Raw genomic sequence first — 17,030 nt, forward strand, 5'->3', positions numbered from 1 at the left:
GAGTCGGACACAACTGAGCAACTTTCACTTCGCATTGTGGAGGACACAGGTCCAATCCCTGGTCGGGGAGCTGAGATTCCACATGCCACAGAAGAATTGAGCCTGCATGCAGCAGCTACTGAGACCGTGTGCCACGGCTAGAGAGTCCGTGCACTGCAACCAAAGATCCCACGTGACACAACCACGACTCCATGTGCCGCAGCCAAGATCTGATGCACCCGAGTAAAGAAAAATTAAAAATAAGGAGAACCTTGACATAGCAAGGTCATCTGTTTCCTCTCATTTACTGGCAGGGACATATGACTCAGTGGACCCCTAGATCTATATTTTATTTTAAACCATGACGTTGATTGGCTTCCATTTATAGGAGTAAAAAAAAATGTAGATTACTCATATGCTCCGCTTCTTAGAACTCCGGTATCACTTACTAAGAAAATGTTGCCTCCGCCCCACAGTGAACTCAAGTGGAAATTATCTATCTTGCTTACTGAGTGCCTTTTCACATCTGTGGGCTAGTCCTATTCTAGACTTGATCACCCAGTTTTTTCTAACTGGCAATCATAATCTTATATCCAAAGTTACCTCAAATACCATCAAAAGTACAAGTCTTGCAGAATACCCACTATTATACCCACATGGCTATAAGAATGTACATATTTACCTCCTACATACGCCCTTATCTGACCCAACTCTGTACAGCCCTGTCCCCCTTCCCAACCAACTACCAATGTTTCCCAGTACATCATTAGCAAACTCCTTATATATAGCCTTCACCCCTTCTTTGAACTCTCTTCACACTCTATCTTCTAAAATTTCCTTCATTTAGTCTAATATTCCTGTTCTGTAGTTTTTTAGCCCATTACGACCTCCAGTGTCTTGGTCACTTTCTCATTTCCTATCACTATTCTGACTAGAGGTTAAGTATTTTTTTCCCCCACTCAATTAGCAAAGAACTCAGCTTTTTAAATGAAAATGTGAATGGTCACACATTTGAAAGATCCACTTACCAACTTTTTAAAGTCTAGTCTGAAACAAGTCTGGTTCAAATTTAACCATTTCTCAAAATTCTCACGTCAAATTACAGAATATCTTTGGTGAGATTTTTTCCATAATCCAGTGCCAAAACAGGATACGCTTTTTTTTTCTGTTGAGAAGTCTTTTAATTTTAAGATTTCTTTAACAAATAGAAACATCATTGATAATTTTCAGGCTTATTGATTTACCTCAGTAGTTAACCAGACTTTGCATCTTATACCCCTAACAGATTCCACTGTGAATCCCTCTGAATTTTAGGTTGTCAAACATCTCTCCTATGTGCAGTCACAAACTGCTCATCCTATAAACCTATATTTGCCTCGACTAAGATAAAAAATACAATACATTAAGATTGAAATTATACCTATAATATACCCAAAACAACTATTGCTATTAAAGTTTTATCAATAATTTAAACATTTCAAATAACTGATAATTAGCCTTAATATTAAATAGTGTGATTTGGAGATGGTTCTTTTTTTTTTCAAATCCAAATTTATTTATTTTTTCATTTATTTATATTAGTTGGAGGCTAATTACTTTACAATATTGTAGTGGTTTTTGCCATACATTGATATGAATCAGCCATGGATTTACATGTGTATGCTTTTAAGGTAGCTGCTTTCTCACCAAGTTTGCTGAATATATTTGTCCTAAAAAGTTGAGAGATGGCATAGTTTTAATTCCTTCCCTTGAAACATTTTTGCAGATTTTATAAAAAGGAAGGAAGGTGATATGAAATGTGTTTTATCCTCTATCCTCAATTCTATCCAGAGTGACATGAGCTATGTATTAAGTGATCTTTCTTTCCTATGTAGAGGCATAACCATGTGCCACTAGGTTTGGTTGTTTTTTTCTAGTTTATTTCACCCATTGTAAAAATAATACATAATTGCTCCAGAAAAAGTTTTTAAAAAATAGAAAAGTAAAACAAGAAGAATTTCTCATAATTTCTTCACCACAAAAATTTTAATTTTCTGATTTTCAGTTTGCTCATATGTAACATGAGAATAATTATAACTCTCTCATCTTATTGTATCAAGATACTAAAAATGATTAACATTTATTAAAGGTTTACTAGGGGCCAGGGACTGTGTAAACACATTAAAGGTATTAGCTGATTTAATCTTCACAAGCTTATGAGTTAGGTGCTCCATCTGTCCCAGTTTTGCAGTTAAGGAAAATGAGGCTTGGAAAGTTTAACTTGCCAAAGGCTACAGAGCTCATTAATGGCTAGTAAAGTAGTAAATATAAATGTATTTTGCAAACTCTAAAGTGGAATACCTTAAAAATACCATCAGCTTTCATTTGCAGATTTTTAGTAAACAGTAAATAGGATACACTTTCCATCTCTTCTTTCTCCACGAAATCTCAGTTGTTACACTGGTGATTTTGTCAAGGATCATGGAAGAGAATTTTGTATCTTGTGTGCTGACAGGACAATTGCTGTGGTGTAAATGGCCCATCAGACTGGCAGAAATACACCTCCGCCTTCCGGACTGAGAACAATGATGCCGACTACCCCTGGCCTCGTCAGTGCTGTGTTATGAACAACCTTAAAGCACCTCTCAACCTGGACGCCTGCAAACTAGGAGTACCTGGATACTACCACAATCAGGTGAGTCCTTGTTCCACCCAAGACCTGCCAGAAGGTTTATCTGTTTTTCATGAAGAAAATACTAGTTAACTGTAGGTAATAGTCTCTCATTAAGGAATTCTGCACCCTTTTTTCTAAACCTCATGTTAACTATTTCCTTCTCTGTTAATAAGATGTAAATGCTAATCCAGGGCTGATCTAGGAAAATTTACATTTTAATGAAATGAACAGAACATGAGAACTGCAATAGCAAAATCCAATTTATTTAAATGAAAACTATTTATACAATGCATAGGATGAGTATTTTGAAAAAATATTTGCATCAAACAAAGATTTGCTCTATTTTTGCAGAACGTAAATTGAAAGAGATGACATACAAAAGGAACATTTTGCCAGTTCCAAAGCAATGGCGATTGCTGAGGGTAGATGCAGTAATGATGCATCCCCTTCCTTATTTAGTGGTAAGCTAGGATAGTCTTCCCGAAACATTCGATTGGTGATTTGGGTAAAAGGTGGTTTACATACAATTGGTTTTTGAAAAAGCGTTTCCAGCCTGATGAGAATGATACAATAATCATGAAAACTAGCATTTACTGAGTACTTATCAAAAGCCAGACACTGTCCCAAGTGCCATACACATATTAATTCACTTAAGGCTCAGCAGGTAGTGCCACTTTGATCCCTATTTTAAAGAAGAGGAACTAAGATACAGAGATACTAATAAGTGCCTTGCCCAAGCCATGCGACTGGTAGGTAGAAGAGTCAGGACTGAAATGCTAGCAGGCTGGCAGCAGAGCCCAGACTCTAAGCCAAGAAGGAACTTGGTGATCATCCCAAAAAGCCCTGAAGAGAATCCTCGTACACTTGAAGTCAGACTCTAAAATGCTTACACTGCTGTGCCAGTTACCACTTCGAGCAAAGCTAGTTGTGTGCCAGTACTTTAAGTAATTGAGAAATGCCAGACTATTCAGTCTCAGAAGAAATAATACAATATGTACTTTCAGAATGAAGGACAAAGCAGCGCTGGTCATCATGCCTCCCCTCCTCACCACCCTCCCCCCGGCCCCTGCCTCTGGAAGGGCACCTGGACTAGAATTGGTTGCATTACCCCAGAAAAAGACATGGGAATGATACAGATTATGTTGTAGAGTTGTTCAAAGAAACTCTCACTTAGCCTTTCAGCAACATTGTTTTGGTATCATTTTAATTATATTCAGACTGCTAAAAAAAAATTAATGTATTGCCTATAATCACAATATGCAATATCATGATCACTTTGAAGAATGATAAAATTCTTTTAACATTTCAACCTTGGAACTAGCCCATGCAGATGTATCTGGTTGGACTATAATTCCATACACATTGATCATGTCTTTGAAAGAGACCAAAAAGGATGTTTGCCATCAAAAAATTGACTTATTTCCTAGTCACACCATTTTCCCTTACACATAGAATATTCTAGTAATGAGGGAACTCTACACTCCTTTTGACACTTTTGTCTCACCCTCCCTAACAGTCCTTGGCCTTACTACCTCCTCCACCAACTAGCTACACCACAACTATAAATTCACATCACTCAATCATGCTCTCGCACCCTGCATTCTGAAATTCCTCTGTCTGACTCCCTGTGCTCCTACTTTCTCAATCCCCCTCACTCACCCCTGACTAACTCTCTTATCTACATTTTCCTCCTGATTCTCCCTACTCTGATCGCCCAGATTCCCACACACCACCACTCTATCCAAGTGACAGGTCCTGCTAATTCTCCTCTAGCACTCTCTTTCCACAAAGCAAAGTATGTCACCCCAGTACCTCATATCAGTTCAGTTCAGTTCAGTCGCTCATTCATGTCTGACTCTTTGCGACCCCATGAACCGCAGCACGCCAGGACTCCCTGTCCATCACCAACTCCCAGAGTCAACCCAAACCCATGTCCATTGAGTCGGTGATGCCATCCAACCATCTTATCCTCTGTCGTCCCCCTCTTCTCCCGTCTTCAATCTTTCCCAGCATCAGGGTCTTTTCAAATGAGTCAGCTCTTCGCATCAGGCGGCCAAAGTATTGGAGTTTCAGCTTCAACATCAGTCCTTCCAATGAACACCCAGGACTAATCTCCTTTAGGATAGACTGATTGGATCTCCTTGCAGTCCAAGGGACTCTCAAGAGTCTTCTCCAACACCACAGTTCAAAAGCATCAATTCTTCGGCGCTCAGCATTTTTTATAGTCCAACTCTCACATCCATACATGACTACTGGAAAAACCATAGCCTTGACTAGACAGACTTTGGAAGGCGAAGTGATCTGACATGTTTTACTAGGACCCCTCTGGCACTGTATGAAAACTAGTAGGGTACCAAGGGTGGACTTGGGCCTCAGGGAAACCAGCGAGGAGGAGACTGTGGGAACCCTGGAGTGAGGCCATGGTGGACCAAGGTGATAGCAGGAAGTAATACATGTTTGGATTTGAAGTGTATTTTAAATCCAAACAGATGTGCTTAAGAGAAAAACAATTAAGGATAATCTACCATGTTCCATTCTTCCTAACCAGGTGCCCACTTTGCACCAGGCACTTGTTCTAGGTTCTAGAGATTCAATAAAGAGCAAGATAAAGTCCATGCCCTCATAGAGCTTGCACTGTAGTATAGGAGACAGACCACAAACAAGCTACCAAACCAATACACAATCAACTCCAGGGAGTGGTAAGTGCTATGAGCAGAAATAAAGCAGGATAAAGATATAGAAGATGATGGGGAGATAGTTATTTTTCTCTGGTTGTCAGGAAAGACTTTATTAAGATACTTGCACAGAGTTCTGAATTAAGTGAGGAAAGGAGACCCTCAATTAAAAAAAATTGAAGAGAGTTCTGAACAAAGGAAGTAGCAAGTGAAAAGGCCCTAAGGTGAGGGCTCTCAAGGCAATCCATTGGGCAAGGCCAGAACAAGTAAAGAACAGTAGGAGTGAAGAAGGTAGATTTCTTAGGGCCTAAAGCTTTTCAGATTTGTGGAGAGGTATTCTTTGGAAAAACAATTTAAATGTTTTCACATACTCTGAATACAAAATTAGGTACAGGGCTTTGAAACGGTCTTGCAACTAAGGAACCCTGAGCCCCAGCTTTGCAGTAGGACAGCCTCTGCTAGCAGTGGCTGGGGCCACAGACAGAGGCAGGGCTGTTTCCTACAGCACCTCATAGGCCATCATGAAGACTCAGAATTTCATCTTAAGGTGGTAGGAAACCTTCAGAGGGTTCTGAGCAGGAAGGCGAAGTGATCTGACATGTTTTACTAGGACCCCTCTGGCACTGTATGAAAACTAGTAGGGTACCAAGGGTGGACTTGGGCCTCAGGGAAACCAGCGAGGAGGAGACTGTGGGAACCCTGGAGTGAGGCCATGGTGGACCAAGGTGATAGTAGGAAGTAATACATGTTTGGATTTGAAGTGTATTTTAAATCCAAACAGATGTGCTTAAGAGAAAAACAATTAAGGATAATTCCAAGACTCATCTGAGCATCAGGGTGAATGGAAGGGTCAGGTAGATGGAGTAGGGTAAATGAAGAGAAATCAAGGCATATATAGCAAAGCCAGGGCATGGGAGTGGATGGACAAGAGACTGGGGCGGGGTCAGAAAGGACAGAACTTCAAGTGACCAACAGTAGACACTGGGCAGGGCATAAACTTCAAGGTCGGCCTTTCAGAGATATTTCTCTCTGGATCTCAGTGGTTCATAAAACCAATCTGGTCACTGCATCTCCTAGGCATTTCTGTGATTTCAAGGGCTTTAGCAGAGGCCACTCAGATGGCAGGTCTAGCCCTATGCCTGTGTATTAGTCCAGCACTTTGCATGGAGACTAGGACAGAATGCGCTATGTATAAAACTAACCAGATTATGGCATGCATGAATGAATGAATGACTCAATGAGTAAAAAATGAATCACTCTTTCGCACACACACGACGGCTCTTCTAGAATCCTGTAAAGATATGTTAAGTACAATGTCAAATGAGAATTCAGAAAGCACTGTATAGGAGTTCCTCTAATGATTAAAAAATAAAACCTAATTCTCATTAACTAGAAGCACTTTTATTGAAAAACAAATCAAAAAGTGACTCTGCCTTCAAAAAATCACCAATAAAATCTTTAGGGAGAGAAAAAAACCTCAATTTTATTAAAAATACTTTACATTGCCACATATTCAATATGAAAATGTTTTGCTAAAATAGCAGCACCTTTGTTAGTTAGATCGAACGAAAAGAAACAGAAATAAATATGATATAGAATAGCTGTTCATCAAGATTATTCCTATTTCTTCAGTACAGCATAGTTAATACCTGGCTGTCCACGGGGATATAGAAATAGCCTGGTCGTGTTAAACTGGACTTTGGGCTGGCGTTGATTCACATCACCTTCCCACCATCTTTTACTTCTTTTTTCTGGTCCCTTTCATGCGGATGTGGAATCGCCCACTCCTCTCCAGGGCTGCTATGAGCTGATCTCTGGACCAATGAACCGACATGCCTGGGGAGTTGCGTGGTTTGGATTTGCCATTCTCTGTTGGACTGTGAGTATTTCCCATTGCATGTTTTATTTCTGAGAGGATAGTGATGAGGAGAGACCTCAAGACTGTCCCTGGTTAACTCAACCACACTAGACTGTCTAGAAACAAAAGCTCAGACCTGGGAGCTTGTCAGCAGGGTTGCTGGCACCAGGGGAAGGACAGTGGATTTCCAGGGGGAGGTAGGCTTGAACCTCCCCTACCAACCAGGTTCTTCTCTGGCTGACGGGTGCACTTGCGTCTTCTCCATCTCCCTAGATCTTATAAGTTCATTACAAGTAGATATCACAGACAGTCATTTCTCTAGATGCCTCCTGGCCAGTTCTCACCTGCCTCCCTCCTTACAAAGGGCTGACCTTCACCAGTCTCCCCAGGTCTTTCTGCCCACTTTATTTGATCCACACGCAGCCAGGAGGGTATAACAGTGGGTCTCAGTCCTAACTGCACATTAAAACCTCATGGAGGAGCCAGAGGGGAGCATACCTGAGCCCCAACCTCTGAGATTCAGATTTCAGTTGATTTAGGGGCAAGACCCAGGTCTTTTGTTTTTTTTTTTTAATTTTCCATATGATTTTAATTTGCTGTCAGGATTAAGACCCATTGCATTCAGAAAGCAGTCTCAAACTTTTGGTTTCAGAACGCATTTTCACTTTCTCAAAAATTACTGAGGACTCCAAAAAGATTTTTATCTATGAGGGAAATTAACCAACTAACCCTGTTACAAATTAACACAGAATTTTTAAAAATGTGTTAATTCATTTAAAATAACAATAACAAACTATTACATGTTACTATGAACAATATATTTCTGTGGGAAAAAAAGACTATTTTCTCAAACAAAAAGAAAGCAAGAAAAGTAGCATTCGTTTTTTTACATTTTTGGAAGTCTCTTCAATGTCTGGCTTTTACTGAAGACAGTTGGCTTCCCATATTTCATCTTCATTTAATCTGTTATGTTGCTTACATTGAAAGATTTGAAGGAGATCCATCCTACACACTGATATGTAGTTGAAAAAAAAAAGAGGAATATTTTGGTAACCTTATCTGAAAATAACTGAATATTCTTCTTTGGCACTACATAAAACTGGTCAAATAGTAGTAGTTTCTTAAAGGTTAGTTGCAATATGGAATCTGAAACTTCATCAAAGAACTTTTAGGGCTCTGTTACATTAAAGTACATTACATTGATGTGTCTTGCAATTTGCACAAATCTTTTACCCATTCATGACTGGTCATTTGGGAAAATACTGGTTCACTGTGTGACAAGATAAGCTTCCATGGTGGCTCAGTCAGTAAAGAATCCACCTGCAATGCATGTAACAGGATGGACTCAGTCACCTCTGCCTCTGTGATGCTTAAGGCAAGATTCTTCTTAAAAATCCAGTGTCACCTAAGCTTGAATGAACCTAACATAATTTTCCCCCCAACTACAATGTTTCTAGAACAATTCCTTATTTATTTTTATTTTTCTTGTATTCTAGTTCTGGGTTCTCCTGGGTACCATGTTCTACTGGAGCAGAATTGACTATTAAGAATGAAGTGCACCCACCATACCATTCCCCACAATGACTTTGGATTTGGTGCTGGAAATGCTCTCTCCTAATGTTCTACCTTTGTGCTGCCCGGGAACTTAGGCATTCTTCCTCAAATTGCCAAGTCAGTTGGTAGGGAGTTCCTTTAGGCTCTCAGACTCCTGAAATTTTCAGCACATGTGTTTTCACCCTGATCTAGGAGTTTGCAGCATTGTTATAGACTGTAGGAAAGGGAGGATTTGGGATAGTAGATAATAACTATTCCCATCTTTGTTTATTTTTAATGTGGGGGCCTAAAGACATTTCTAGGAACCTGTGTTATACTGCAAGCCAAGTCTGTATTGGGACAGCAAATCTACCTGCATTTCTCACTGCTTTCTAAAAGTACCCTTCAAAGGCTTTCATTGTGTCAGTATAGTCCCAGTGAGAGAACTAAGGAGAAGATTGCTGAAACATATCTTTTGCCTTTGTCCTATGGTGGCTCTCACCTACAGACTCAAGTGATTCTCTTAAAGCTAGCTTGGGAACCCTTTATTATCCAAGACAAGGCCTGATCTTGAGCAAACAGTGGTTGAAATTTCCTCTCAGACACTGCAGAGTGATTCATGCTGGTAACCTCAATTCTCCCACTAATTAAAAGTATGTGAACTTTTGGGACAAAGGAGAGACCTGTTACATATTTACCACCTTCAACCTAAAACTGCTTTCCAACAGGGAAGAAGCAAGTCAGCTGTTATTTAGGTGGTTTAGGGTGATTTGTGCACTGCAAAATATCTTTCTTCTGATATGTTACTTTTGTGATCCTGAAGGAATTTCTTGTAACAACATTTGTCTTTATATAAATAAAGAGGGTTTTAAATATGTTCACTTCCTTTTCTTTTCAGCACTGTCATAATTGGTCATGTATGAGTCTAGCAAAATGGGTTTTCCAACAGAAGAGCTTAGGAGGCTCACGGGAATTAAAGTTTAGCAGATGGAAAATGCAGTAAGGTGTGGCTTCCGGTGGATACTGGGTAATCTGACTGTACATTTAAATGGTTGGAACTTCCAAGTTTCTGTTAACGTTTTGCTCCCGCTACACTTCACCCAGAAGTGGGAATGGGGCTGCTGCTCCTCAAATCCTTTCCCCCTGCATCTCTGACTCCAACTGCTCAGCCGCACCCTCCATGAAGAAAATGTACCTGGCATTTCAGGTACTTCCATGCAATAGCCAGGTCCCAGGCCTTGACCTTTCTTGTGCATCAGACTGAGCCCCAGGGCAGGGAGGGACAAAGTGGGGGGGGGGGGGGGATGGCACCTTGGCCTGCACCTGGGTGGTAAAGCTGGAGGAGGACCCTATTCCCCCAGACAGGGGTCAAAGGCTCCTATTACGACACACCACCAGCTTGCCCCTCCCCGGCCTCACTCGCCTCTCCAGGATAGAGCTTGGTGTGTCAAGATAAATGACACCTGCACATGGCTGAGAAGTTTCTCTGTGGTCTTTTTGAAGAAAGGAAGAGAAAGAAGCTTTCTGGGCAAAGCTTTGAAACGCCTCTCCCACCTCCCTTTCCATCCTCTCTCATGTGTTCCGGTGTCTTTTTGTTTTGCTGCTAACTGGATTTCCCAGTGCCCTCAAGCCTGAGCAAATCCTGTTTCGGACCCACTCCTGCCTTCCATCTCAAAGGCTTCAGAGCTCTTTCCCGACAAAATTCCATTCTCCTTGTGACTTGATCTCAGCTGGGTTAAGGGAAAGCGTTTTTGTAAACTAATTCATACTAAAGTGTGAATGACAGCTAGCCTATACTCTCTTAATCTTCTCTGTAGACTTTTCCTGAATAACTGAGATGGATCTTCACTGGTAGAATCCAGTTCAGGAATGCGAGCTGGAAAGGGCTATTGTGGAGGAAGATGGCCCGCTGGCTGCTCGTTAAATTTTACCCCCTGCCTTCTCCATCAGGAAGTAACTAGAAGAAGAATGGGCTTCAGTTGGTCACTACCCACCAACCCCTCTCCAGATAGCCTCCTACCACGTAAGACCCTGAGCCCAGGTAACCAATGTGTTCAGCCCCTGTTGGGGAGGACACATCTTTCAGCTGAGACAGACCCGGGCCTGAGGGCTTCCCTGCAGAGGGTCCAGCCATTCAGGACTCCAAACTTCCTGCTACCGGGTTCTGAAGTTTAACCTCAGAGCAGCTCCTCTACCCAGTTCCTGCGTCCACCCTCTCCACCTGCCCAGGAAGCCAAGCCCTACCCCTCTTCCTTCTGGGATGGAAGTGGGGCTCACAGCAAGACCCAAGCCACACTGTTCAGGAGGCACCCAGACCCAGCCTCGTGAAGGCCCACACCCACCCCACCGGTCCAGGGAGAGGGACGACAGCAGGAGAGCTGGGCTCTGGATTGCTGGCTGGAGACACACGCAGACAAAACCATCTTGAGAAACCTCCCGCTTCAACAGGCCTGCTCCTCGGGTGGGTGAAGAACAATTACCACCAGCCTGACACTGAAAATCTGTCAAGCTGACCTTGGGGTAGGTCTTACCCAATTGCAATACTGGATGGGTCATCACGCTCCTTGGTTGGCTGTCTCCTCCCAGACTGTTACTGAGGCTTCTGGCAGGCTGTTCACCCTGAACATTAGGAAGCTCATTTTTTTTTTAGCACTGTAAGTTTTTCCCACATCAGCTGGAATAAACAGGGACTGCTCCTAAGCTACGCAGCAGACCAGGTAGTTTCTGGCTACCCATAAAGGAAAGAAGAAATAGCAACAGTCATATGGGTTTGAAAGTTGAATCTCCTCTTAGCCTCTTCTTAACCTCACTCCAATTCCTACCCCCACCAGACTGACCGACAAGCCAGGCTGTGGTTGAGGAATTGGAAGCTGAGCTGCTTTCTCATTTCTATAGAATGAACAGTCTCCACTCTCCTGTGCCTAGTTTCTCTTCTCTGCTCCACCTCACTCAGATCCTTATCACCTCCTGTATGTGAGACTCAATCAAAGAAGAAACGAAGAGGGAATTCCCTGGCAGCCTGGTGGTTAGAACTCACTCTTTCACTGCAGGGGGCCCAGGTTTGATCCCTGGCTGAGGGAACAAAGATCCTACATGCTACACAATGTGGCCAAAAAATTAAAAATTATAAAAATTTTAAAAGAAAGAAGAAACACAGAGGAGACTAGTTGTGAGCTACTGAGTTTGCTTTCACATGTGACATTTTTATCACAAAGCTTGAATGGCCACATCTACTGAGTACATCCAAAACATCTTGGAAAAAGACACATTGCTGAGAAATGTATAACTACCAGACCCCTTCCCAAACCACCCTCCCCGGAGACCCCAAACAACTCCAAAAACAGATGCAAATACCTTCTTTAAATAAGATAAATTGCAAACTCCTGGGGTTAGACAGAAGGTTGTTGCCATGTCCTACTTTCTAGTGGTATCCATCCACCCTGAGTCTCTCTCAAAAAAGAAAGCCCCTGACTTCCAGAAGCCAGCCTGGCACTCACTACCACACCTTGCTATTCTTCTGCTAGACCTAAACAATTCACAGAATATCAGCTTCAGATAATCTCTCATGAAATGAGACAAATCAAGGCCACTTCATAATTCTGTCCAAGCACAAAGATAAGGTCACTGTGCCACTCACAAAATGCCAAACACACCCTTTTTTGGCTAAAATAAGTGACTGCTACGTGTTTATAATTACAGCTCTATTCTTCCATTAGTCCTTCCCTGTGGGTAAAATGTGTTGATACACAATCATAGAACGTCCCCTGCTTTCTGAGAACGTCCACTACAGAGCACGTCCGGCTGGCTTAAACCCTCCCCAAATGACCCACCCCAAACCCAAATGCTCTGATAAGACTGGGTCTGACTCCCTTTTCCTGAGACACCTCGAGGTTCCCCATGGTGTGTTCTCGAGAGCTTTTGCAATGAGTCAGAATCCCACTTACTTATCTGCAGTTGTGTCCCTGGGCTTCTTTAGATAGACAGTCTCCAAATAACTCTGCCTATCCTTATTTCCTCTCTCTGTGTATTTGTTGTTTTGTTACCATGAAGTGGTGAAGAACACGAGCCTTGGAGTCAAAAACCCGACACCCAACCCCAGCACTTCATGACTCTGGCAAGTCAGCCTCTTAAAACCTGCTTCAGAAAGACAGGTCTCACGGGGGACTGGGAGGATTCAGCAAGAAGTATGTGTTTGAACAGCTAACAGCCTGTAAGAAATACCAACAGGAAGTTATACTATAAATCTGGTCTGAAGATCTCTGTTTGGCCCATAATCCCACATGCCAACTAATATGTTACTTCAATTCACTGTGATAAGCTTAATGACCAAACATACTGGTCTAAATTCACTGGCCCTCAAACAATAGCTGTGAGTAAGAGTCTTTCAGCAAAACTCTGCTCAATAGTGAAAGAATGTACTAGGACATCAAGATAAGGCATTTTAATGGGTTCATCTCAAGTTTTGTATATTACTTCCAGAGTCCTGTATTATTGTGTATTATTATTCCAGAGTCTCATTAACACAAAGATCTCTGCTCTTTCTGCCTTCACAGAGAAATCTCATAATCTCCTGAGTGTTCTGGGGTGGGGGTGGGAGGGGACTAGACAGTGGAGTCAAGAAACTTGGGTTCAAATCTTATCTCTTCCTCTTGCCAACTTTGGGAAGTTACTTGAATCTGCATTTTCTTTACAGTACTACATATTTACCTATAAGATTATTGGAAAGTTAAAATTTAAAAACTGAGGAAAATTGAAACAAAGAGCCAGCATTCAATTATTGTGTCCCAACCTTCACCAACCTCTCGGCCCAAGGCCCCAAATCTCACACACACACACACACACACACACACACACATCACACTCCCCACATACGTACATAAGATTCAATCTTATTTGAGTTTTTTACTTCAGCAGCTGTCAGTGGAATAATGGAGGCTCACCTGTAAAGTGCACTCCCTGGGGGCCAATAGGCCCCCTCCTTTGTGAGAGACTGGTCTGGCTCTCTCAGCAGGTTTAAGATGGCCTTCAAACTGTATTTGAAGCTAATGAAGGTGGCAATAGCCTAAACATTTAAGACACTAAGGAATAGTACCTTGAAAAAACTTTTTGGAAAGTGATGAGTGAAGAACTTATCAAATTGTTCCTGAATATGCTCCATTTTGTGAGACATCTTAATGGCTTTTGAGAGACACTATATACACATAGGACTTGAGGAAAGTGGACGTTGTTAGTCTAGCAGAAAATGTCTTTCCTCTCTCCCAAGAGTCCATTCACAGAGCAGCTGGGGCCCCAGGAAAAAGCAAGCCCCCTTGGGGCTTGAATGGAAGTGAGGGAGAAAAGGGCAGAAAAATCAGGGAGGGAATCAGGGAAAAAAATTTAGAGACTAGATCAGAATGGAATATACTTACGAGTCCAGAAGAAACCAAACTTCTCTAGGAGCTAGGACAAGGATGTAGAGATAAGAAACCTTCCTTAAAGAATGAGAGAAATCCAGAGAATTCCCTGGAGGTTCAGTGGTTAGGACCTGGTGCTTTCACTGCTGGGGCCTGGATTCAATCCCTGGTCAGAGAACAAAGATCTCACAAGCCATGCGGTATGGCCAGAGGAAAAAAAATAAGAGTAAGAGAGGCCCAGATGGAGACAATATTGTACCAAGGGACCTCCACATCCTCTTCTACCCTACTTCTCTTGACTCAAGAGCATCAATAAAGTTTGTGTAAAAATGTCATAAACCATAAAGCACTATAAAAAGGAGTGGTAGTATAAGTGAGAAAAAATCGATAAAAACTTTTATAGCAGTACATTCTTCATGTTAAGTATTTGTGGTGTCCAAACAGACTGCACCCATATAATCCCCAGCAAGTATAGCAGCTTTATCTACAAAACTCAAAAAGTTTGGCCTCTTTATGACAAATGACAACAAAGGGCAGACAACTGGGAAAGCTGGGGAGGCCAAACTTCCCAGCAGAGCAAGCAGGCAGCCACATGCCTCCAGGGTCATGAGCTTCAGCCCCCGGTGCAGGTACAGAGGCAGAGGTACGTAATACGTGCTCAAGAACACCAACATCTACACTATTTGTGCCCATTGTCCTAGGAGAACAAAATATTCTTATTTGTGTTCTGAGCCAGCATCCATCTCCAATTACCTTCCTTAGATGTTCCTCCCATACCACGACCCCACTCCCAGGAAGCTCAGAAGTACCGAATCAGTGCCATAGCCCCAACTTCCTTCCAAAATCAAAGCCTCAGGAGCCGTGGGCTCTGGCTTTAGCCCTTCCCATCCTCTCACCAACCAGGTGCGCCCCTGAGGCAGCCTTCGGTGCACATCACTGATCACAAGTGACCCCAGGAGGATGAAGACAAAAACACGACACAGCCCAGGAACCGAGGTGCAGAGGCGCCTGCACAGGCCTGGAGCTGGCTCACAAGAACGTGCACATAACAGCTCAGAGCGGCAGAAGAATGAAGACGGGAGGGAGGGAGAGGACTGAGCCTCACCTGTTTGTTTTTAAGCAGTAGGATTACCAACATGAACACATCTGAAGGCCTCAAACTGGAACCAAGGAGGATCCTATGCAGTCTTCCTGGAGGAAACCCACCTCCATATCCTCCACATGCCTCTTATGTGTACAGAAATTATAGCCTCCTAAGTCTCCCCTAAGTTCCAAAGAGAAAATTTAATCAGAGAAGTGAAGAACTGCAGACAGAATGGGAGAAAAAAAAAAGATAAAATTATAAGAGTTTAGCTATTAAAAGAAATCAAGGAGTTTTAGTTGCTTCTCAAGCACTATATAGATAATATTCTGAGCCATGTCCTTTGAGCTGTTTTGCAGATACTGAAGCTCACCAAGTGGAAGAAGTTAGCTCTATGCTGCCCACAAACACCTAGACACCAGATGTGTTGGATGTGTTGGAACCAGAAGGTTGATGATGCTGACTCCTGATTACCTTACCAACAACCAATCAGAAGGATGTCCATGAGCTGATCACACACTGCAACCCCTCTCTCTCATCCTGTCTTTAAAAACTTTTCCCTAAAAGTGTTTGAGCAAGGTGAAAAGAAGCCTTCAGAATGGGAGAAAATAATAGCAAATGACGAAACTGACAAAGAATTAATCTCATAAATATACAAGCAGCTCATGCAGCTCAATACCAGAAAAATAAACGACCCAATCAAACAACGGGCCAAAGAACTAAACAGACATTTCTCCAAAGAAGACATACAGATGGCTAGCAAACACATGAAAAGATTCTCAACATCACTCAATATCAGAGAAATGCAAATCAAAACCACAATGAGGTACCATCTCACGCTGGTCAACATGGCAGGTATCAAAAAGTCTACAAACAATAAATGCTGTTGAGGGTATGGAGAAAAGGGAACTCTCTTACACTGTTGTGGGAATGCAAACTAGTACAGCCACTGTGAAGAACAGTGTGAACAGTTTTTTAAGATTCCTTAAAAAACTGGAAAAAGAACTGTCATACAACCCAGCAATCCCACTGCTGGGCATACACACCAAGGAAACCAGATCTGAGACACGTGTACCCCAATGTTCACTGCAGCATTGTTTACAACAGCTAAGACATGGAAGCAAACTAGATGTCCATTGACTGACAAATGGATAAGAAAGCTGGGTACATGTACACAATGGAATATTACTCAGCTACTAAAAAGAATGCATTTGAATCAGTTCTAATGAGGTAGATGAAACTGGAGCCTATTATACAGAGTGATGTAAGTCAGAAAGAAAAACACCAATACAGTATATTAATGCATATATATGGAATTTAGAAAGATGGTAACAATGACCCTATACACGAGACAGCAAAAGAGACACAGATGTAAAGAACAGATTTTTGGACTCTGTGGGAGAAGGCGAGGGTGGGATGATTTGAGAGAATAGTACTGAAACATGTATATCACCATATGTGAAACAGATCACCAGCCCAGGTCTGATGCATGAGACAGGGTGCTCAGGGCTGGTGCACTGGGATGACCCTGAGGGATGGAATGGGGAGGGAGAGGGAAGGGGGTTCAGGATGGGGAACACATGTACACCCATGGCTGATTCATGTCAGTGTATGGCAAAAAGCCACTATAATATTGTAAAGTAATCAGCCTCCAATTAAAATGAATAAAATTTTTTTTTAAGTGCTTGAACCTCTTAAGCACTAGCTGCCTGGATTCCTTGCTTGGTGCCCACAATAAGTGCTTCACCACAGACTGCTTTCAGTAGACTGGCTGTACTGCACGTGGGAAAGCACACCCAAGTTTGGTTTGGTAACAAAAGAACAGTTAAAAAAAAAACAACAAGAATGAACAACCAAA

The 17,030-nt window shown here is 42.1% G+C and overlaps 1 protein-coding gene across 3 annotated transcripts in view; it reads left to right on the plus strand.

Moving 5' to 3' along the window:
- The window catches only part of UPK1B (uroplakin 1B), a 28,980-nt gene extending 19,406 nt beyond the window's left edge, over window positions 1-9,574 (plus strand). For all 3 annotated transcript variants that reach the window (XM_020891753.2, XM_070466004.1, XM_020891754.2), the window contains exons 6-8: window positions 2,474-2,653; window positions 7,103-7,186; window positions 8,662-9,574. In XM_020891753.2, the coding sequence (XP_020747412.2) occupies window positions 2,474-2,653; window positions 7,103-7,186; window positions 8,662-8,712 (315 nt within the window). In that variant the 3' untranslated portion in view covers window positions 8,713-9,574. The remainder of the gene's footprint in view (window positions 1-2,473; window positions 2,654-7,102; window positions 7,187-8,661) is intronic.
- Window positions 9,575-17,030: the final 7,456 nt, after the last annotated feature.

Source organism: Odocoileus virginianus, chromosome 4, assembly GCF_023699985.2.
Source record: "Odocoileus virginianus isolate 20LAN1187 ecotype Illinois chromosome 4, Ovbor_1.2, whole genome shotgun sequence".
Lineage (NCBI taxonomy): Eukaryota > Metazoa > Chordata > Mammalia > Artiodactyla > Cervidae > Odocoileus > Odocoileus virginianus.